Genomic DNA, 24,419 nt, shown 5'->3' on the forward strand with positions numbered 1-24,419 from the left:
TGTTTCTAAACTTGTTAAGTAGGTAAAATCTGCCCTGCCATGAGCTAACCACTATTTCCACATTGCTTTCATAATCCTTGAGGGTTTATTTTTTCCAGGATAAAGAATTACTAAAAATAAAAATATGTTGGCTTGAATTTAGGTTGAGGACAACTTCCATAAAATATGGAAGTATTATCCTGTTTGGATTTGAAGCGAAGACTCCAATTCCTGAATATGCATCTGTGTATGGTAGTCGTCACAGCTTGGTTGTGTTAATTCTGAGAATGATGGGAGACCACTCAATATTTAGAAAAATTTAGAGACCACCAGGTTATGAAAGCAGCAGTTGTGGATAGTGCCTCTGTGCCAGACATCATTATTATATAGTTACTGCCTGAAATTAATACAGATAATCCTAGAATTACAATCACTCTTGGGACTGGAAAATTTGTTAAGTGGTACAGTCATTAAGTGAGGCATCATATGACCACACCCAATTTTATAATCTCTTTTGCTGCAATCATTAAGCTAGACAACACATGATTGTGATTTGCAACTTTCCCTATTGGCTTCCCCATTGACTTTGCTTGCCAGAAGTCAGCTGGGAAAGGCGCAAATCCACAATCATGTGAACCCAGGACACTACATCTGTTTTAAATGCAAGCTGGTTGCCATGTGCATGGATTGCAATCATGTAACCATGAGGATGCTGCAACAGTTGTAAGTTTGTGGGCTGGTTGTAAGTCACTTTTCTGGCACTGTCAGAACTTCGAACTATTGCTAAACAAATGGTTATAAGTCCTCGCTAGAAGAGCTCTTACAATCAATATTGCTAGTATGAAAACTTAAGACTATTATGTATCTGAACTCAATTCAATTTTATTGAAAGCAATTAAATTTTGCAACAGAACTTCAAAACAGAAATAAAAATAACATATCATCAAATCTATAATAGAACTCAATTATATTAAAAATGTCATCAATTACTTCTTAATAAATGTTGCAGTTTTTTGCACAATTGTAGAAGCAGAAATATTTTATATGTTGGTATTTACAATATATAAGTCCTCGACTTATAGCCTATATTGTAATCACCAACATATAAAATATTTCTGCTTCTACAATTGCACAAAAACTGGCAACATTTATTAAGAAGTGATTGATGGCATTTTTAATATAAGATTTGAGGATAGGTTAATTTTGAGGTTCTGTTGCAAAATTTAGTTTCTTTCAGTAAACCCGAATTGAGTTCACATAGATAATATCCTTAAGCATTCATACCAACAATATTGATTGTAAGAACTCTTCTAGCTGGTCATTTCTAATGATTTGATCATCCCATCACATGATGCAGTAGCAGACATATAGATGAAGTTCGCTCTATTTAACTGGGTTTTTTTCTAAGATGTCTGCTACAAGCACATATTCTGAAGGAATAAATATACCCATTCCCTGCCTCACAAGCATAATGCAATCACTTGATAGAAAACAATGTATGGTGTTAGCATCCACTTTATTTGCCGTGCACTTGGAATATATTTGCAAATGTAATTATCTCTGCATAATTTGTTGTATGGCTACAACAAATTTACAATATTTTGAAAATAATGTAAGTTTAGAAGAAGCCTGTTACTTATTAATTTACTGACATTCAATAACAGTGCTATTTTCATGTGCATGCCAGTTTTATGGCATGTGAACTATTGCAGTTCTGTGGCAACAGTGCATATTTACTTTGCAGAAAAAGATTCATATATAAATACAACTGGGGCTACTGAAGACTGCCAATCAATGAGTGTATACAAAACTAAGAAGAGGTAGACCATCAGCCAGATTCTGTAAACTTCTTAAAGTCCATATAAATGTAGGAGGTATCGACTATCTTTTAGGTTCTTTGTCATAAAGATGGTGAAAAGAAATACATGTTTTGTTAATACACTCAAGTTTCTTTTATGTATTTGCTAAAGTAGAATACTAAATCACATTCAAGTAGAATTTTCATATTGTCACCTCAAAAATGCATGTCCAGGTTTTTTGTACATTTAGTCATTATTTTTAAATGTTGGTTAAAATTGGCTTAATTTACAATTGGAATTGGTTTCACAACAGAGCTAATTTTAAACAGACTGAATGATAAGATTGAGAAATGGGAAACCACCTTTATATAGGAAGTGCCTAGTTTAAGTTCTTGAGTTTCATACAAAGATGGAACATTTCTTCTCTTTCTTTTCTATGTCCCCCCAACAGAAAAGATTTAATTTGTTCTGAAATACTAGCTCATTATTGAGACTCTGTCCTCCTTAAGTTAATGTATATTTGTAAATAGCATGCATCTTAGCTGAACATGAATTTACTGAGAAACATCTATTATTGCATGCACTCAAGTAACCAGAGGTCTATTTCATTTGCTCAGACATGTTTGATGGCCCAATCAATAACTGTGGTTCATTCCAAGTATCTTTGAACTCAAGGCCAGACAAGGCGTAGCAGTATATACATCATATTAAATTGCACAAACACTGGCAAATTACATGAATGTTTAAGAAAAAAAATCAAAATCAGGACAGTAAGATACAAAGAAAGGAAATGAACCCTTTCCTTCCCCGTTACTGCTTCAATAAAAATTGTCTTCAAGTTCCAAGATGCTAATTTTATTGAGAGAAAAAAAAATCCAGGGAATTCTTCAATGAATATATGGTGTTTTAAGTTTGGGTACATCATAGAAACCCTTTTTTAAAAAAAACCTGACTTTAGCATGACAAAATATTAACAATAGTTTTACTTAAGATCTGAAGGTTTAATGTTTCTCCTAATATGATCATAAGGTCAAATGGAACACTGATTTGAAAGATATAGCTATTTGTAAGACTTGAAATACTACAAAGAATTTTCAGATACAAATCAACCAAACCCTCTACTAAAATTTCAATTTGAATATGAGTATCATTGCAGATGAGTATCAACATAGTCCTGTCCTTGTAATACAGTTTTATAAGAAGCTTATGATGTAAAGTAGTTATACTTGGACTTAAAGGACACATTATGGAATGAAAAAAAATGAATAGACATGAGCAGTTTGACATAAGTCTATGAACATCATTTTTGGAAATCATAGCTGACCATTCCCCTGTAGTATGTATCCTATAAACCATGATATTTGTACCCTTACAGCATATATTAAACTAGAGTTTGGAGGTAAAACAAAACCATTTATAATATTAACAAGTCTGTTGGGTTTTTTGGCAATATAAAACAAGGCATCACTTTAAAAAATACTATGAGAATTGTTTATTAGCAAATGCAAAAACAAAACACACAAAACATGCAAAAGCATTGTTACAGATATTATATGACTGTAAATGGCTCAAAATATATAACTTACAGTCATTTGCAATCTATGCACATGGAACATTGAACAACTAACATCTATTCTACCACATGTACATTTGTCTAGCTTTTAGACTGTCACAAATTTTAAGCCATTAAATGGGAAAACACAATAGGGTTTTTGTGGGTGCATGGATTCATATTTAGGAATGCATGACTGAGCCAACTGAAAAGTTCCATCCAATAGGGTTGTATAGTATCAGAACACAAGCAAGCAATATATGAGACTTCGTTATGGGGCCTATATTGTTGGAAATTGAAGCTCTTGAAATATGCTGATTTGTTTACAATCCCCCCACCATTCAAAAATCTTTCATATTTCTCCTGTTTACCGCATTTATGTGGCCAGTCATTCATTCATAATGCTCTTCCTCTTTTTGGCCCTCTTCTAAGTGGAAGATAGATGAGACCACCTGAGTTTCCAGTTTCTGAAGGTACTTTCTCAATTTTATTTTAGATGACCTCAACGTATCTTTTGCCTTCGCTTGTATTAGCATGGTGGGATAATCACCAAGCGACTTGATGCATATTGGGAATTGTTCTGTCATATCCCTGATCCATGTTCCTGGCAGATGGAGCACACTTTTGCTTTAATTCCTCATCTTAGCAAATCACAAACTTCTTGAACTCTTTCCTTTGTATTCTTTCACACTGCAACTGTATGCACGTGCTCTTCCCCAATGCTAAGTAAATATTTGTGGTTTAGTTTTCATTGTTATTCATTTCAGCTGACATCTTCCCATTTAGGGGTACACCATTATCAATCTTTATTTATTTATTTATTTATTATATATTTTGTCAAGCAATTATAACAAGTATAAGTATAAACATAGTTATGGATACATAAAATGGATACATATAAAAAAATAAAAGAAATAAAAAAAAAGAAACACTAGGACAGGGATGGTAGGCACATTGGTGTGCTTATGCACGCCCCCTACAGACCTCTTAGGAAAGGGGTGAGGTCAATAGTAGACAGTCTAAGGTTAAAGTTTTGGGGGAGAAGAAACCACAGAGTCAGGTAGAGTATTCCAGACATTGACCACTCTGTTACTAAAGTCGTATTTCCTGCAATCAAGTTTGGTGCAGTTTACCTTGAGTTTATCTTTCATCTTGTCAAAATTAGTAAGTCTCCAAACCACATTTCTGTTCAAAATATCTGAAAGGAATTGTGGTGTCACATTCAAAGGTTATTCAATGTAAGGAATCAGATAAAATTGTCTCTGTCTTTGATGTTCTTGATGAATTTTTCAGTGCATCTCTAAAACTGAAGTCTGCTGCTCAAATGTGAGTATAATTCTGCTATACACTTTGAAAGTCTTAAATGTGGAAGGTGTATCTGCCTTTTAGCCTCCTAGCTGTGGGCAATTAACAAGGTATATTGGAAGTAGAGGCATACTTGCAAGGAAATAGTTTACAGAAAGAATTTTAAATCATCACAAATAAATCAGCAATCAATTGCTACTTGAATGGCAATATATCATATTAAAAATGTCTGCAACAGAATCCCCTCTTATTGTAATGTCAATTATTCTTGTCTGAAATCTTCTAATCAAGATCATTGTGTGATGGAAGAAATATAAGACTTGAAGAAGCAATTTCAATTCCTTGAATGGGTGAGGTTTTCATGCTTTCTTTTGTTGATGTGCATGCCATTTCTGAGTTTAACATAATCTGCCTCTTTTTATGAAATCTAAGAATCTTAATGATACCGTTGGATCTCCTGCACTCCTTCTAATCCAATTTCCTATCATAAGGAACTGCACCGAAAAGTCTTTCGCTTTACTATATACTGCAACGACATCAAAATGTCTTCCTTTAAATTTCCAGTAACAGTTTCGGTTATTGTTTTTAATTGCTGCATTTTCCCCATGCGAGACCAATGTATCAATATTGTATGTTGATGAGAAATTGAAGAATGTCCTGCATTGTTTGAAGGAAATATTTCAGCTGTTTCTTGGCAGCAAGGATTTCTGTATTAGTTGAAGATCAGGAAATGTATTTTAATGGGCATGTCTTTTCACAGTTATTCAAGCATTCTTGGAAGTCATGCTTTAGTTCACAGACTATAAAAAGATCACATCAAACTGTGGCTAATACTGTACAGAACTGCTTCCTTCATTGAATACCTAATTGTATGGAGAACATGTTTGTTCCTGACCAAAATGTAGTCATTTGTTTGGTTTCTCCAGCTAGGATTAGCATTCTAACAGGTACTGTAACCCATAGATCCACTGTTAAATATGACAAAAGCTTCTTAATTTCACCCCCCGTCTCAGGAATGTCTTTTTATACAGTGCAGCAGACCCTTGGTTGCTTTAAAAGTTATTTGTCACAAGAGTTAAGCCATCCCATTTTTCTGAATGATTTAAAATAGCATTTTTAAAAGGCAAAAATCATACCGCAGAAAGAAAATACAGAGTAGGGCATGACAAAAGAGATTAGGCATAAAATTATGTAAGGAACATAAGATGGCAGTACAACATATATTATTGGAACACTGGTATGTAGATTGACTGTCCAAAATCTAATTCATGTTGATACAGTCAGCATTTCAGCCTGTTGTCCCTGGATGCAATGCAGATTCTGTACAGTTAACTTTGAGGCAAATCAAATCTTCCTCTGTTTAATGTATGCTGATCAATTAGAACAGGTTTTAGGCTAACAAAATATCTTGAGTATATGTCATGTTGATTCTCATACTCAACTATGGGCCTGATTTGAAGACTGGTATACCTTACAAGAATTCCACCTTGGAAAGCCAAAGGCTTAATGATGTAATTGTATATTTATAATCCTATAGAGTGCATCATAAACTCATTTATGAATTTGCTGGGGAAAAATACTAGTATTTCTTTATTTTATATTTAAGTATTGTTTAAACCTTGGAGAATGTTATCATTTATGTCATTATATAGTTAGTCCTCAACTTACGACCACAATGAAGCCCAATTTTTTTGTTGTTAAGTGACAAATTTGTTAAGTGATGGATTCCCCATTAACTTTGCTTGTCAGAAGGTTGCAAAAGGGATCAGGTGATCAGTGGAACACTGCAATGGTCATAAATATGAGCCAGTCAGCAAGCATCCAAATGTAAACCATGTGACCATGGGGATGCTACAACAGTCTTAAGTGTGAAAAATGATCCCTTTTTTTCAGTGTAATTGTAACTTTGAACAGTCAACAAATGAACTGTTGTAAGTTGAGGACTACCTGTATACAAAAACTTATATTGTAGCATGACCCACATTTTTATTGGATTTGACATGTGTTCATGAGGGTGGTGTTATAAAAGGCTGTCTGGCAGCCATTTTGAAAAATGTCTTCTAGAAGTATGCCAATCTGCTCATACTACCTTCTTTTACACTCCAACTATATCTTCTATATGACCAAATACAAATTGTCATCAATAATGATTGTCTTACAATGGAATATTATAGGAACAAAATTCTTATGGCAGGTAATGTATTCATGGGGGTTTAAATCCAGCTACATGTTTAGTTCCCCCAAACACATTAGAGAGAAGAACAATTACTTTGTAACACAACATATACTTTCTATATAGAACATATCAGATTAAAATCTTCAATATCTCTAGGTTTGTCTTAAAGATGTCTGCTTGGATTGGCACAGCTATAAAAATACGAAACAATTCAAATGGATTGGCCTTGATTCACTATGGCATTACATGTTATTGGAGAATATGGCTTTAGGTTAAATAATTCGCAAATCAGAATCTCTTTATAGCATTAATACCTCGAAACAGTTCACCAGGTACAAGAAAGAACACAGAGCATGGAAGAAGGGCCAGCATTGAGTTCTGTGGAAGCCTCTTCCCTCCCTGACTTAGGAATGGGCGAATGGACATTACAGAGGGGTTGTCATTTTCAGTGGGAGGATTATGAGCACCTCTCACATTCACTTTATCCGCCCTTTCCTTTGTGTGGTATTGCTTAGTTTACTCATCTCTAGTCATTCACATGCCACTTGGGGATGGTGAGGAGAACTGAGGTGAGGAGGAAGGTGAGTGGCAAAAGAGAGTTTTCTCTCTCTGTTTCCATCTAGTGATTGTCCAGATATTTGCAGCCCAGATATAGCAGCTGTAGCTCTGTATAAATCCATACATCTTCAATACACAGCCAACTGGTACCGTATAGATGATTAGAGTCTGTCAAATGAATCGGCTTCTTTTGAGAAGAATTAGTAATTTTAATCCCTCCCCACATTCCCCTTGACACCAGTTGTCAACAGTGATAATAATATACAAAATATATTTTTCAGGAAGACGTTGCTCATTTATGCAAGGCAACAATGCATGAAGCAAGCCCTTTCCAAAATGCATTTGGGAGAGAAATACGTGGCTTAATTCAGGGTAAAATTTCACCCAATCTATGTTTTTTGTTTCATTCTTTTTTCATTCTTTCTCTTGCACTTGTAGTTCTAAGCAGAGACTTCACTCGTAGAACAGGTAGTATCATTTTTTTATGGTTTAATTCTAAAGTCATGCAGTAAGAGACACATTCACTGCTTTCATCTATAATTCTCAACAGCCACAAAGCTTTTTTTATCATAGCTATTCTATCAGATATTTAATAGTAATGCTTTATAAAGAACAATTTCTCAAGCAGCCCCATCTCTTGCGCTTGCTATCTCTCACTAAAACATGTGTGTTTTCTCAATTTCTTACGGCAAAAGACACAGTCAACTTATCCGTTTGCCAAAGGAGATTTGAAATACTTGTCATCTGGAAAATATTTCAAAGGAAAATCTTGCATCACATCACATTGAGCTGCCTCAATGGTGCTTACATTGCTATGTAGCCAACATGATCCAGGCATAAAATGATTCCCATGCTGTATCTATGGAATGCGATCTATCATTATAGCTGACACGTTGGCCTGATTAGTATGCTGTGCCTAATGTTGGTACAGAGTATGTGTAGGAAGCAAAAGGACAGCACTGCAGTAATTATAGGTAGCACTGCAGTGTTTCAGCCCTGGGATGCTTGACAGAATTCAAGGAGAGTCTGCTGTGACTCTCATTACTTGTAGATGTAAGGGGCACTGTATTCATAAAGGGAAGCATAGTCAAATGCCACCTTTGTAGAAGCTAACTTTCTTTAAATAATTTCTTTCACATACTGTACTTACAGAACTTATAATTTAGGAGGGGATATACTGGCTATCAGAAGTAGTAAAACAATTTTCATCTGTGACTTGCAGACAGATAAAGATGCATGAAATTAAGGAAGTACTTGGCTTCAGATGAAATGAATATCTACTTCCAAATTGCATAGGTTTTATTGGGGCCAACTTTTAAAATATATGTTCACTATTGTGGCAGTACCTATGTTTTCGTGTAACGGTTTCTTTTCTTCCTGTTTTGAAACTACGTGGCCTGTTAAAATCAGTAAACTTAGGACAATCTTAATAATTTCATTTGTAAGAGATCTTTTGTGTGTGTGCTAAAACTGCTAATAAGCACCCCCCTTGGTGAAGTCATAGGATTAAAAGGAGAAACTTTTTAGAGGGATTTTTTAACCCCTCTCTCATTTCTTTTCTTTTCTTTTTCTTTTAAATGGTTATTACTTTAACAACACGTTCACCTCCATATGCTCCTTCCTTGGGCTTCCTTTGTCTTGCTTCGCAGGGGCCAGCACAAGCAGTGGAGATCTTTACTTTCCTTGCAGCTCCGTGTAACATTTTTTTTCAGTACTAAAAAACCCACATATTTTTATTTGACTTTCAGACTGCTGTCACATGGTCAGGATTTTCTTGAATTTCAATACATTCAATTTCTTCTCGCTCCTTTCGTTTGGCTCGTTTCTTTTTCTTATGGTGTTTTTTGGACGGTGGGAAGAACGTTAAGAAGACAGGTAAAATAACAAAACAGTGCAGAAGTGTGCAACTCCCAGTGAGCAGCAAGCATTTGAACAGTGTGAAGGTCAAGTTTGAAGGCACAAAGAGGAGGGGGACCAACCCAATAAGAAAAGATGTCACATTTTGCAAAATTGCTGTTCCATGTTCTTGGAGTGAACCTTTTATACACTGAGTTCTGGTATGCTCAGTTGCCAGTACAAATGTGTAAAGCAGGGGTGCACAGTGATCTATGGAAAAATTCAAAGTGTAAATAAGGCACAATATAGAAATGCAATCCATGTCTACATTCCATAAAGTCATCAAGCCCAGGACCCCCAACTCTATTGAGGTGACAGTGAGAATTAACCAGAAATTCCCCAGAGGGTGAATGACAAGGAAGAATGTGAGTAACAAGACCAGCAAGATGCCAAAACTTGAGATCAAGACAGGCATAATTACTGAGAGGCCGTACTGGTCCATGAAGACAAAAGTAGGGTTGAAGACAATAAACTTGATGCTCTGTTTCAAGGACAACGGTCTGAGTTTCTCCAATAATTCTATAACATCGCTTTGTGTTTTTTCACTAGTCCTAGCTACAAGATACATACAGGAAGCAATGATGTTATTTCCATTTCCAGACTTGGAGAAAATAATATCATTTTTAAAGTGTTGAAACTCAGACTTCCTTAAAAAGGAGTTTTGGAGGATGCTAAGGAAGTCACTTTTATTGGTTGCACTGATATTCCCAGCTCTCAGATATTGGTAATATTGCTGGAGCCAGGACAGTGTGTTAAAGCCATCAGTCAGTTTCTTTAGGTCATCTTGGACAGTGCCATTCCAGTACTCAAGAGGTTCATAGATATAAAATCCTATCACGGGGCTATAATTGCTGAAGTACTTCTGTTGAATAACAGCATAGGACACACTTGGAGAATCACTAGAAAGCAAATTGATTATATTGACCCCATCACTGATTTGCAGGCAGCCCATAAAGGAGAAAGAAGCATAAATGAGATACAGTATCACCACAAATGGCTTAACATAGATATTCGTGATCCATTCATTGTAATGCTCCCTTACAAAATGCTGGATAAAGTGGTTCTGGTACGGGTCAGTCTCATGATGAGAAGGCTGCTGGTGCCCATCACTCATCATGGTTTGGAACCAAATGGGTTTCCTTTCCAGATACTCTGCAGAAGGGATTTTGCAGCAGAAGATACTGTGGTAACGATTCTGCTCCAGCTGCCCAGCAAACACCAGGCAGGAGCCAAAGAAAGAGAAGATGTAGAAGTAGTTCAACAGGATGGAGATGCACATGTTCTGGCAGAAGACTTTCACAGCCTCAATGTTGGTGAAAGGACTGGCACCCATGCCAAATGCTATGAAGTACAAGGAGCTTGTCATGGTGTAGGAAACCATTACGTCCGAATAGGCATCTGCAACCCTGTCTTTAAACGGCAAATTTTCTCTGGTTCGACGCCATCCTGACAGAAGTTCAAATACTCCTTTGGTTCCATGACCTAAACAAGGACAACGAGAAAATACATTAATTTGTTTTCACTGAACGTTACATTTTCTATTTTAATTCTGTTTAACAGAATAACTGCGTTAGAAGGGACCTTGGAGGTCTTCAGGTCCAATCCCCTGCTCAAGCAGGAGACCCTGTGCTATTTACAGATATGTAAATGCTTGATTTATAACATGACTTTTAACTTTTTATTAATCTTTAAATTTAAATGGTTAACTTTTAATAATTCATAACTGTTTACTGCATAGAGTAAATTAAAATATGCAGCCTAGATAGCAATTAGTTATATTTAATCCACTGTTAATCCCCTCCCCCATACACACATCTCATTTTATCGTCAAAGGTTTGGTCAACAGAAACGAAAAATCTTTAGCTGCCAACATAAGACAATATCCAGTCCTTTAAACAGGATTCTCCGAAAGTCCATAGTTCCTGTTGCTTCCTGCTGTCAGATGAAATCTCTATCTTCCCTTTGAGGCAAGTGAATGAGCTGATAAACTAGGGGTGTGGGACTGTAGTCTTTCTGACAGTGCTAAATCTCAGTTCCCAGAAGCTGTCACTGCCAGCCAGCCAGCCTGGCTGGGGCTGGCAAGAGCTACTATTCAACAAATTCCCAACAGCTTCCAGTCCCTTGGAATAGGAAAGTCTATGGTTTGTAAAGTTGTTCGTGAAATTGATGGAGTTTAAAGGATTTGGACATGTAGGAATCTACATGTCGGAGTTCTGGCACCTCTGTAATAGTCATGCCAGAAAGGATTTGATGCAATTGTTCTTCTTTAGGATGGATCTATTGAAAATAGATCTTCACTATATCCTTCCACCTGAGCAAACAGTGGAAGGAGCAAGGGGGAAAGGATAATGAGTTTTGTATGGCTTGTCCCCTTTTTCTGTCTGTCAACTTGTAGCAACAGGAGGAGATGTGAATCAGTTAATACAAAAAAATCTAATAGATTTTAATTCTCCTTCAGTATCTTATGTAAGACCAATCCTGCAAGCACTCTCGCTAATATTTTTAGCATAATAGTTGTGTGCAATTATTTTCAATGAAGCACAAACATATGCACTAGTGAAAGGAAGGGCATTGCTCATTTAAAATTAACAGCTGCTTTCCCATTGATTTCAATGGAAGCTAAACAAAATAGGTAGCACTACAACATAGTTCTGTCTTTCTAGTTGTTAGTTTGTTGTTTGTTAAATGGTGTATTAATCGTTCTTTGGGAAATAGATTAATTATGTTTAGATTTTGTAACCAAGTTATTAAGCACAGCTGGATGGGGCAAAAAAAAAAGTAAAGTAAAATGAGCTTATTTTGATTGTCCAAGATAAGAATAAAAATAAATTATCTAAATAAGTGCAAGGTTATTTAATAAGAAAAGTAGTAGATTTCTTGGTTTAGAAAACTTAATTCCAATTAAGTATCATTCATCACAATTTTTTTAAAAGGTTTGGGCAAGGTTATCTCACTCAAAATAATTAAAGTTGGATGAAAGAAGAATAAAAACTCAATATACTGAAACTTTGTTGCTGCATTGCAACACTTAAAAAATTAAACAGAAGATACTGAAGATTAAGCACTAACAATAGCCAACTTTCTTACAAGGATTCTCAATCCTAACTATAAAAACAGATGACTTACTTGTAGTCATGATGAAAGTGTCTCAGGATTGTTTCTCTCATAACTAGTTGTAATATAAACAACAACTGTACATACATAATTCATTTACATATACACATAAACATGAAGTAGTAAATGTTACCATGGAATAAATTTCTACAAATGCTAAATCAGGCCTATACAACAATAGCTTCCTTAATAAAAACAGACATAATATTTCATCTTTGAAATCCAAGGAAGTAACCAAAAAAAATGTAGATTAATGTTTTAACCTATCCATAAAAAAAAAAACTAACAGTGGGTAAGATAGGACTAATATGGAGAAATGTTAAGGAAAGTGTACATTTTGTTGGCTTTACTTAGTAAAATGTTAGCATTAATACCCAGCAACCAACTCAACTGCAATTTATATCACAGTGGGTTTCTTGTAAGTCATTATTCCTATGATTGTCTTGAATCATGCTGACAGGTTACCCTATCAGCCCAACATTTTAGAGTACTTTTTAATCAAGTTGAAAAAAAAGCAAGGATGTTGCCCCCCTAATTGCCTATATATTGTTGAAAGGAGAACAGCAAGGCTACTTATAGATAAAAAGAAGAAATACCCACTCTTTCTCTAAAACAAAAATAACCACACATCCCTGGCCCTGATATCCAGACCACAGTGTTTCATAAGCATTGATGAAGTAGACTGCCTGGCTTCTTTGGAGACGTCATGAAGAGGAAGGTCTGTAAATCAGGCAGTGGCTTTAATCGAGGGCCCTTTAATGTAAGTTGGAACTGAGAAGGTAGCAGGCTAACTGGTCATACCAAAAACCTTCACAGACCAGTGGGAGAAACGGAGCCCACAGTGTTATACAAATGTATAACTGGTCCAACCTGAGAAGAGACGTGTTCCCTTTAACATTATAAGACAACAGGGCAGAATGGATTTCAGTGGCAGGTTTGGTTAGAAAGAAATACTGCCAGAACAATGTCTTGAAGTGTATTGAAGACAGAAACAAACTGCCAGTAGGGAACATGAGAGGCATTGTTTTTAAATCAGAACTGATAAAGTGGACCCATCAATGAGTACAATGATTATGGGCTGCTTAGTGGACGGATGTAGTTGACACAAAATACAGTCTTTCAAGTGAGAAGATCAAGAGAACAAGCAGGCATACTGTAGATTCAAGAAATTTAGCACATAGCTGGGAAAGCACTTCCAAAAGGCTCCAAGGAGGAACCAAACTGCAGAGGACAACATATGATTTTTTAAAAAAGAGTTAAGCTATACCACTCTGTAAAACTACCCCTCCCGCCCAATACAAACACATCATCCTAACTTAACTCCTACATCACTTTAACTGTTCCGTGCATCTAATGAAGTGAAATGTAGTTCACTAAAGCTAATGCCTTTTAATATATTTATTAGTGAGAAAACAAATGCTACCATACATTAACACAGATCTCCTCTTACACCATCTGTAGCCAAGAATCCCTGGTCCATCATGTCTCATCTAGTATAGTCTTAGACTATTAGATGCTTTAGTATCAGCCGGTTGAAGGAAGCTAAAGATCTTTTGGAATAGTTTTCTATGATCAACAATCTGATTGTTTTTCATGGAGAATTTGAATAATGCAATCAAATGTATGGCAATTAAATAACAGAATACTTTGTTTTTCTAGTAATGAATCTTCCAGTTGAAACAGGACACATACTTGCCACCTAAATCTTTCCATAGACCTCCCTCCCATAAACTTCAACCCAGATTAATAGCCCAATTTAAGAGCTAGATCTCATTCCTACTATAAACCTGTCATTGCTTTTTGGAAGTACTTTTGACTCTAATTTCTAGAGAGGTTTTCCCTCTCTTCAGTAACCAGCTTTGCCGACTCTATCAAATTACCACGGGTCAATCTCTGCATGCAAATGTCTTATCTAGGATTGATTAGATTTTTAAAATAGTCCTCAACTTATGACCAGAATTGGGGCCAGAATTTCCTTTGCTTTGCCAGGTGGTTGTTAAGTGAGCTGCATCAAAGTTTATGAACTTTCTTTTGCCATGGTTGTCAAGCTATCACTGTTGTTGTTAAGTGAAATGAGGTCATTGGGTAAATCCAGCTTCCCCTATTGAGTTTGCTTGAAAGCCAGCTGGGAAGGTTACAAATGGTGATCACATGACCCTAAAACACTACCACCATCATAAATACCTGCTGGTTACCAAGCACTACATTTTAATCATGTGACTGGGGATAACAGTCAGAAGTGAGAGGACCAGTTGTAAGACACTTTTTTCAGTGCCGTTGCAACTTCAAACTATAACTAAATGTAAGTTAGTAAGTCAAGGATTACCTGTACTGGAATAGGTTACTTTCTTCTCCCTTTTATTTAATTATGAAATCAATGACATATTCATGACTTCTGGAAGAGAGAATTTCTCTGCATAAGATGTAAAAAGTAGATATGTTGCAGTCAGATTTCCTACTACCAGAACAGATACTTCTATAGAGAATCCATTCTTATAACATTTATGGTCCTATCAAACGCCAGTCAACTTTGTCTTCACTTTCTACAGATCAGAGGTGAGTAAAGAGCAGGAGTCGATGATATATAAAGCCAAGGACTTCAGTTCCATCACAGGAACTGGTTATATTTGGAAATCAGGTCAAAGTTTCTGGTATAAGGACAGGCATCATCTCACACTGGACTTACTGTGCTTCCTGAGAGCCAACCAAGCCTTTGGATTTGAGTCAAGTTTGAAATTGATTAGTATCAGAGCTTTACATAAACTTGATGTGAGAAATCTCAGATCTCTGGTAGTCATGTAAGGACCTGCTTTTAAGAGACGATAAAGATGAAAGGAGAAGCAATTCCACTAAATCTATGGCATGAAATTTCTGGCAGTGAGTTAGCATCTTGACCTTCCCTGGAGCCAACTCTTTCTCCCAAAACTATGCCATGAGATTTTATCACAACAAAGGGCTCCAAGAGAAACAAGAAGGGAAAAATATGTCAAGAAAAACTAATTTTATAGAAAGACTTCACAAAATGTAGATTTAACAAAAAACAAGTTGAAGCTATAATAATCTTTCTGAAAACAATTTCTCCTTAATGCAATATAACTTCTTCTCAACCTGTTTGGCAACCAAATATGTCCTGCTTCCTAGTCCTGCAAAGGAGGATGAATTTGTCAGTTTCATTTAAAAAAACACTTTTCTCATTTATTCTAATATTACTCTAAGTAGCGTCAGAAAAACGAACTGATTTTCTCTACCTTCTGCCCTAGCAAAGTCAACAGCTACCAGCAGAAAAACTGTGTAGTTGCTTACCATGAGTTTCTACAGAGGATGAAACTGTCATAAAAAAAGAAATGGACAATCCAATTCATCATCACCAACATGGTTGAATACATAGAAAACTCCATCAGATTTTTTTAAAATCTAAGAGCTCAAGGCTGGATGAATAGGTCTGTCAGTTTCTCTTATTCCCACTTTAAAAAGATCACTTGTTATTTCTATTTTGAAGATATTTATGAATTTCAGTAAAGTCTTTTCAAAAACAAAGGGAATACAAAATTTACCTATCCCTATACTCTTCCTGGAAATTGCAGAAAAACTGTCAATAGAAAATACACCATTAATTCATTCCCACAGACTTCCAAACTGCATATTAGCTATGTCGTATTTATTTATTTACTGGACTTTTAAGGCTGCCTGTCTCAGTGTTCTAGGCAGTGGCTTACAACAATCCACAAAAATATAATTAAAAACAAAGGTCCCCTTCCCCCCAGGTGCCAGATCAATCATCCTCACAGCTCCACCCCCATCTCTGTCTGATGCTTGGTGGGAAAAAACAGGCATTCACAGCCCTCTGGATGAGGCTGCAGGGGACAGGAACAAGCAAATTCTGAAATATTTTTAAAAGCCCCTTTCTGTGGAAAGGGCATTGTTTGCAATACAATAACAGGATAATTATATGCATGCTGGAATAGTTAGAGGCAGCGTTCCAATTCGGATTGTATGTACACATTTTTATTTGGGCATCTTACAATTAGGATTTCAGGCTAATTTTTTCCTCATTTAATTAATTCATATAATCTACTAGCAGTATATAAAATGAATAAATAGAAATAGGAAGTTAAGAGCCTAGCACAGAGGTCCAGGGTTGACTGAGTCTTCATTGTTAAAATGCTGTTTACTTTATTCTTAGTTGATTACAGGGAAGTAGTGTAGGATGAGACTCGGTGGCGCAGTGGTTAGAATGCAGTACTGCAAGCTACTTCTGCTCCAGCCAGCTGCCTGCAAGTTGGCAGATCGAATCTCACCAGGCTCAAGGTTGACAGCCTTCCATCCTTCTGAGGGGGGGGGGTAAAAAGAGGACCCCAAATTGTTGGGGGAAATATGCTGTGTAAACCGCTTAGAGAGGGCTGTAAAGCACTATGAAGCAGTATATAAGTCTAAGTGCTATTGCTATAAAGCTCTTAGTTAATTTGGTCTGGGACAATTTTCTGAATGAAATGAAAGACTCTGCATAAACTCTTATTTTGAAGCCATCATGACCTACTCTGTTCTGTCAGCCCCACACCCATGTGTGTGTTTGAGAGGGAGGGAGAGACTCTTCCAAAATTACGATCTCCTCAGCACAAACACATATTGTAAATTATAGACAGATTGAATGACAGGATTCTTGCTTGATAGGTCTGTTGATTTCTTGGCTTTTCAATATATCAGTTAAAAGAGACAAAGAACAGATGCCCATTCTCTTATGCACAGAAAGCCAAAATGCCCAGGAAGAATTGTATCTAGAGGAGGATGGGTCAATGAGAGGGCTCAAATAAGGCAAGAGAGTATTACAGCAGCAGGATAGAAATCAGAATTGTGATTGCACTGCTGCAACCACTATCTTGTCTTTTCTGATATCCCCACCAGCCCCTCTCATGGACATTGGTGTGTGTGTGGGTGTGTGTGTGTTTGCACAGACTGATTGGTCTAATGGAGCTGGGAAGATCGCCATTTCCAATTGGGTCATCCCCAGGCTTGTCCTGGGTACTCCAGATTGTCTACATGGGAAGCTTTTTGTTAGGAGAAGAAAAACACCACTTTCAAACTGGAACAACTAAGGACTATCTAAGGGATCATGAGGTGAAGGCAACATCTTGAGGACATGTCCCTCAAAAATGCTTAGCGCATTGCCTTTATGTTTGCAATAAGCAGGATACAAAGCCAAGCCCTTTAGTATCACCTTGAGGTGGCTCAGATTCAGATGAGGCTCTGCCAAACTTTCTAAGCCTTCTGTTGCTTGCAGCTATTTTTCCTCCCAGAATCATCATTTTTCCAGCACAGCTAACCATATTGCTTCTTGTACCATCCAAAATTAAGTCATGACCTAATTTATTTTGACCTATTCATTTTGGACAGGCTAATCTTAACCTGATTTACTTGATTAGACATGACTCAGAGCAACCCAAATGGCTCAACCTAATTTATTTGCCTGACCTGATTTACCTCACTGGGATCTGTCCAATATGGGCTTCATTTTTCTCTTAAGGATCTTACGTTCCAATTATTGCATAATTGAATATTTATAGACAATTATCATCATCACCACCCTTTTAAACATTACTACTTTAACTATGCAAAAATGAGTACCATCCGTTAAGCACACCTCTCAGATTGTTATATAAGCTATATAAAAACCATGATGCATTAGAAATTACAGGTAGGCCTGGACTTATGGCCATTCATTTAATGACCAAAGTTATGACAGCATTGGGGAAAAATGACTTACAGTTAATTCTTGACCATTGTAGCATCTCTGTGGTTACATGATCAAAATTTGGGCACTTGGAAGCTGGCATGTATTTATGAGGGTAGGAGCATCCCAGTATTATGTGATGGTTATTTGCAATCTTTGCAAGGGGTTTCTGACAAGTAAAGCCAAGGGGGGAAGCAGGATTCACTTAATGACTGCAGCAAAAAGGTCATAAAATCAGATACAATTGATTTAATTACTGTATTGGTTAGCCGTGGAAACTGTGGTCCCAGTTGTACTCATAAGTCAAGGATTAACTGTAGGTTAAAATTTTAAAGCACTGAAAATATAATTCTGTAGTAAATGATTCAGCTGAATGTAAATGTCATACATCTGTTTAAGAATGTTTTGAATTTTAAATAAGTAGGCCCAAAATACCAGGAATGGTATCTATTCAACTCCAAAGGCTAAGAATTCAGGATGAATCATAGCAATACTCTTTAGCAGGTTATTTCTTACATACACCATGATGGATTGAGGTTGCATCTACGTACAGATGGCATGAAGGAGACTCTGTGCCAGCAGGAAGCAAATCATTAATCAGGTAGATCATAAGGCTTATTATAACTTTGCGGGAACCCTGAGCACACCAGGCCACGCCCCATCAGGATCCAATAAATTCTGCATACCTTCCTCCAGCTCCAAAAGTCTAGGAGAAGTAAGGGTGGAAAAGACATATTTGCAGGTGATCAGAAATTAAACCTTTCAGTGTTGGGGCTAGGGACAGAGCTTAAGATTTTATTTTAGACAGTTTGGAGATAAGCATTTCTTCCTTTTCCAGAACTATGAGGAACAAAGCTCTCTCTTTCTCAGAATAAAGACAGACCTTATTTCAAACATGTAGCAAATCAGATATAAACTCACTTTGCTATTCCAATATTATGGGAAGAAAACATAACACTGAAAGTGGGAAATTGTCTGTATAGATCAGCAGAGATGTTGAATCTAAGCTCTCTCTCTCTCTCTCTCTTTCTCTCTCTCTCTCTCTCTGTAGGTGTCTATTAAAATTGCCAGCAGTGTTTGTGCCTCCTTTGGATTGCAGCTTTTCCCATTGCTCACTCATAACCTCTTATTATCCCAGCTTTGGGTCCAAAATTGCTTCCTTCCTTCACCTAAAGCAGGGGTGTCAAACTCACATTGTCAGGGCATTGTCATGTGATGTATTGTGACTTCCCCCCCCCCACCCGGCGTGGGCATGGAGAGTGTGAGATGCATACGCGCCCGTGGGCCGTGAGTTTAACAATTCTGACCTAAAGCATGTGGATTTAATTAAAAAGCAAATGTCAGATGTGCTAAATAACTCAGACAGGCAAGCACATTGGGTCTAAGAGAACAGCTACTGTGTAGGTAGGAAAATGGAAATCAGGGAAGACACAGATGGAGATGGAGATGGATTCTTTCACTGATCTTGGCAGTGCTGCTTCTCATTAAAAGTACAGCAATAGCCTCCAATTGTTTCAACCGTTTACCAGGGTTTTGGAGATAAGACATTAAAACCATGAAAAGGAACACCTCGAAGATCTGGACCATTTGACAGACCTCAAGCCAAATGACAGGAGACTGGATAATTCATAGTTTGCAGTTGCTTAACAAAAGGAAAAAGTAAATTCTCATCTTAATTTTGACTGCTGAAATGAAGAAACCTTAAAACCCTTAGAATTTTAAAGGGCCTTGAGCTCTTCCACTTCTTTCTCCAGATAAATTTTTAGATTCAAAGCTTTTTAATTGCTGCTCTGTCTTATGCACCATTGTTTGTGTTCTGGACTAGCAGGCTCGAAAGCCTGCAACTCTGATTGGCCCGCGAATAGCCGATCGTGATTGGTCACCATAGACTGATGCGATTGGCCAGTAAACGGGCTGCCGCGATTGGCCCTGCCAAGAGCGGCAAACTCAAATCACCTTCATTGTCTGCCTAGCCGCAGCCAGCCCTATATAAGGGGCTGCTGCGGCTGGGATAGTTTGCTCAGATCTGAAGTCACTAATAAAGAGCTGTTGTTGCTATCTGAGTCTTGCCTCCATTCTTGAACCATCCTCCCAGATCTAACACTGGCGACGAGGATGGGATGCGGAGGCAATGAAGTCTATTGATTTGAACTAGCTGAAGGTGGCTGACAGAGCGCAACGATGGCGACATGGCCAGCAGCGCTATACCACCCGCCCCATTCGATCCAACTAGCGAGGACTGGGACTCATATATGGACAGATTTCAAATGTTCCTGGAGTCCAACAACCTCAAAGAAGCCATGCCCAGCAAGAAACGAGCCGTTTTTCTAACCCATTGTGGGCCAGCCGTTTTTAAGATAGCTAAAGCCTTAGCAAAGCCAGCTGAGGTTAAAACCATGGATTGGGACACCCTTGCTCCCATCCTGCACAACCATTACGCCCCAGCTGTACCAACTCTCATTCGCAGACACGAGTTCTACTAGAGGGACCAGCGTGAAGGTGAGAGCATTGGGGATTTTGTGGCAGACCTGAGGAACCTGGGCGGTTTATGTGGCTTCGCCAATCTCAAGGAAGCCATGAGAGACCGCATCGTCCTTGGCCTCAGAGACCCAACCGTCCAGAGCAAGATCATGGCCAAGGGAGACATCTCGCTTGCAGATGCCATAGCAGACGCCACCGCAGCTGAAGCCACTCGTAAATCAGCAGCACGAATGCGTCGAACCAGCGGAACCAACTGCCAACCTACCAACAATGCTGGGAGACCTTCAGACAAGTACACATCGACCACCCATCATGAAGATGTCGAGTCATCCTCAGACAGCGAGGAGGAAGAAGTCCACAGACTCCAGTCAGAACGTGAGCAATGGGACCAGCTGGGTCATAAATCCAACTACCAATGCACCGGATGTGGGGGAAACCATCCTTGATCCGAATGCAGATTTTTAGACGCCATGTGTTGTTTTTGTGAGAAACGAGGGCACATCGCGAATGTATGCAGAAACAAGAGAAATTCCAGCCCAGACGGAGAGGGAGCAGCCCAAAGAGGAATGATGGCAACTCCACCACACAGAGGGACTGCCCTAGCAACCAGTGGAACCAGTACAGCAGACCCCAAAGGTTTAATGGCACACCCAGACGAGAGGAGGCTCATCAAACCATCACCATTGGCCACACTTCATCACTTGACGCTAAAAAAATCTGAGTAAAGGTCACCATTGAAAACAAACCGTGCATCATGGAAGTCGACTCTGGGTCATCATTATCCATGGTATCCTGGAGAACACTCAAGCAGCTAATCCCCAACATCCGACGCCAAGACCTCAGCAGTCAGAGACTCATACTGAAAGACTATCAAGGCAACCGGATTCCAGTCGCAGGTACCCCCCATTTCCAGGTCTCTTTCAAGGGACATAATGCAATTCTACCACCCACCATCGTAAACAGAGACCGGCCAAGTCTATTGGGCCTTCAGTGGTTCGCACCATTAGGAATCGGAATGGCTGGCATCCATCATACTGAAGATGATGACTGGGAGGCGGCCCTCGTCCACGACTTCCGAGAAGTGTTCAACGAAAGCCTAGGCAAGTACAAGGGGTCCCCTATTTCATTTAATCTTCGCCCCGACATTGCACCCATTCGCCTAAAGCCACGCCGAGTTCCCTTTGCTCTCAAATCCAAAATTGATGAGCAACTGGACAAATTAATTGCACAAGGCATGTTAGAACCCATTGACCACGCCCGATGGGAGACACCAATTGTCACCCCCATAAAGCCTGACGGGTCCATAAGAATCTGCGGTGACTACAAGGCCACCCTCAATCACATGCTACAGCAGAGCACCTACCCAGTACCAGTTGTTCAACATCTCCTGCATTCACATGGGGGTGGCAAAATATTCTCAAAATTAGATCTGGCCCAAGAGTATCAACAGCTGCCAGTTGATCCCGAGACTGCAGAAGCCCAAACTATAGTCACACATTGTGGTGCATTCAAATGCAACAGGCTCCAGTTTGGTGTAAGCGTAGCCCCAGGCATCTTTCAAAGCCTGATGGAGAGACTATTACAAGGGATAAAAGGGGTCGTGCCCTATTTTGATGATGTATTAATAACAGCACCCACAAAAAGTCAATTAGAGAAATGCCTCAGAACAGTCCTACAAAAGTTCAAAGATGCTGGCCTCAAGCTTAAGAAGGAAAAATGCCAGCTTTGCACAGAAAGGGTGGAGTTTCTTGGCTACCTTCTTGACAAGCAAGGAATCCACCCCACAGAAAAGAAATTGGCAGCTATCAAAAACGCCCCAAGACCCAAAACCAAAACTGACCTCCAAGCCTTCCTGGGACTTATTAACTTTTATAACATCTTCCTACCCCAGAAGGCGACTGTTGCTGAGCCCCTTCATAGACTACTCGATAAAAGGGCATCCTGGATTTGGGGATGTCGGGAGGAACACGCCTTCCAGCAAGTAAAAGACCTCCTTACCTCTAATGCAGTACTAATTCAGTATAATGAGACACTCCCCTTGACTGTCACTTGTGATGCCTCACCATTTGGGGTGGGGGCCATCCTGAGCCATGTCCTACCAAATGGCTCAGAGGCACCAATTGCATTTTTTTCAAGAACTCTATTAAAAACAGAAACTATAGCCACTTAGATAAGGAAGCCCTTGCTATTGTCTCTGCAATTAAAAGGTTTCATGAATATGTTTACGGGAGACCATTTTCTATTATCACGGATCATACACCACTACTTGGCATTCTGGCAGGCGACAAACCTACCCCACACATTCTCTCCCCCAGAATGACGCGATGGTCGGAATTTCTAGCTGCCTACAACTATCAATTAAAGTATTGCCTGGGGAAATCTATTCCTCATGCAGATGCCTTGAGCCGCTCGCCACTACCCGAGCCACAGGAAGACCCAGTTCCCATACTCCCAGTACTGCAAATAGAGACAATGCCCTCACCTCCACTAACGGCCCAGGACATCGCCTTTGAAACCAACAAAGACTCTTGTTTGGCGCGAGTTCTTGGCTGGGTGGAGAGGGGGTGGCCAGATTACGACCCTAAGGAAATATTTAAGCCATTTAAAAACAGACGAACAGAACTTTTTTCACAAAGAGGGTGCATTTTATGGGGAGACTGAGTTGTTATACCAACTAAGTTACAAAAAAAAGTCCTGCAAATGCTACACGATGGACACCCGGGCATCGTGCGTATGAAAGCGCTGGCAAGAAGTTACGCCTGGTGGCCAGGTATGGACAAACAAATTGAAACCTGGGTCACCTCTTGTAACAGGTGCCAGGAAAACCACTCAGCCCCACCAAAAGCTCCACCAGCAGAATGGGAAACACCCAGGGGTCCCTGGTCTCGCATTCATATTGACTTTGCGGGACCTACTAGAGGCCACACTTTCTTAATAACTGTAGATGCGTATTCTAACTGGCTTGAGGTCAATAAAAAGCAACCACTACTGAGGCAGTCATCAAAAAACTGAACAGACTCTTTGCCACACACAGCCTACCAGATGTCCTGGTCTCTGACAATGGGCCCCAATTTACTGCCTTAGCCTTTGAACAGTATTTAGCGGAACGGGGCATCCGACATGCACTCACATCACCGGCTCATCCTGCGGTGAATGGCAGGGCTGAACGAATGGTTCAGTTTACAAAGAAAACCCTGCAGAAAATGGAACAAGGTAACATCCACAACAAAATCACTAGAATGCTGCTCCTGCAACACATCACACCAAACAGCATGACCAACAAGAGCCCAGCTGAACTCCTGATGGCCAGGAAACTCAGATCGCCTCTAGACTGTTTGCACCCTGCCTACACCCCGGAAAAGCCCCTGGGTTCCAGCAGCAAGCACCGTGCCTTTAAGGTAGGAGACCTTGTATTTGTGAAAAATTTTTCTGGGGATCCCCTCTGGATTCCTGCTCAAGTAACTCAAGTTACGGGTCCCCGCTCCTACCGTCTACTCACCACTGATGGCAGAGCATGGAAACGCCAAATTGACCAGCTACGCTCCAGACTAACCACAACTTCCACCCCTGACCCTAACTTTGACACCGGGGGGGAGGGGAAGCCGTGAACCCAGAATTAGAACCAACACCTGTTTATTCTGATCTAACACCGAGATCACCACACCATAGCTTGCAACACTCACCAGCTGTATTTGAGCCTGGGCAGTCGAACGCTTTGCCAAGAAACGGCAGCCAGGCAGGTTCAGCGAGCCCGGGGAGCCATGGCAGTAACAACGAAGCTGAGGACTCTATCACCCCAGGAGCACCAGAGGAGAGCCCTAACCATGGCAC

The 24,419-nt window shown here is 39.1% G+C and overlaps 1 protein-coding gene across 2 annotated transcripts in view; it reads right to left on the reverse strand.

Moving 5' to 3' along the window:
• Positions 1-2,722: 2,722 nt before the first annotated feature.
• Positions 2,723-24,419, reverse strand: part of PTCHD4 (patched domain containing 4) — an 80,537-nt gene continuing 58,840 nt past the window's right edge. For both annotated transcript variants that reach the window (XM_026707739.2, XM_026707737.2), the window contains exon 3: positions 2,723-10,747. In XM_026707739.2, the coding sequence (XP_026563524.2) occupies positions 9,114-10,747 (1,634 nt within the window). In that variant the 3' untranslated portion in view covers positions 2,723-9,113. The remainder of the gene's footprint in view (positions 10,748-24,419) is intronic.

Source organism: Pseudonaja textilis, chromosome 1, assembly GCF_049901715.1.
Source record: "Pseudonaja textilis isolate UNSWEBS1 chromosome 1, rPseTex1.2, whole genome shotgun sequence".
NCBI classification, from domain to species: Eukaryota; Metazoa; Chordata; class Lepidosauria; order Squamata; family Elapidae; genus Pseudonaja; species Pseudonaja textilis.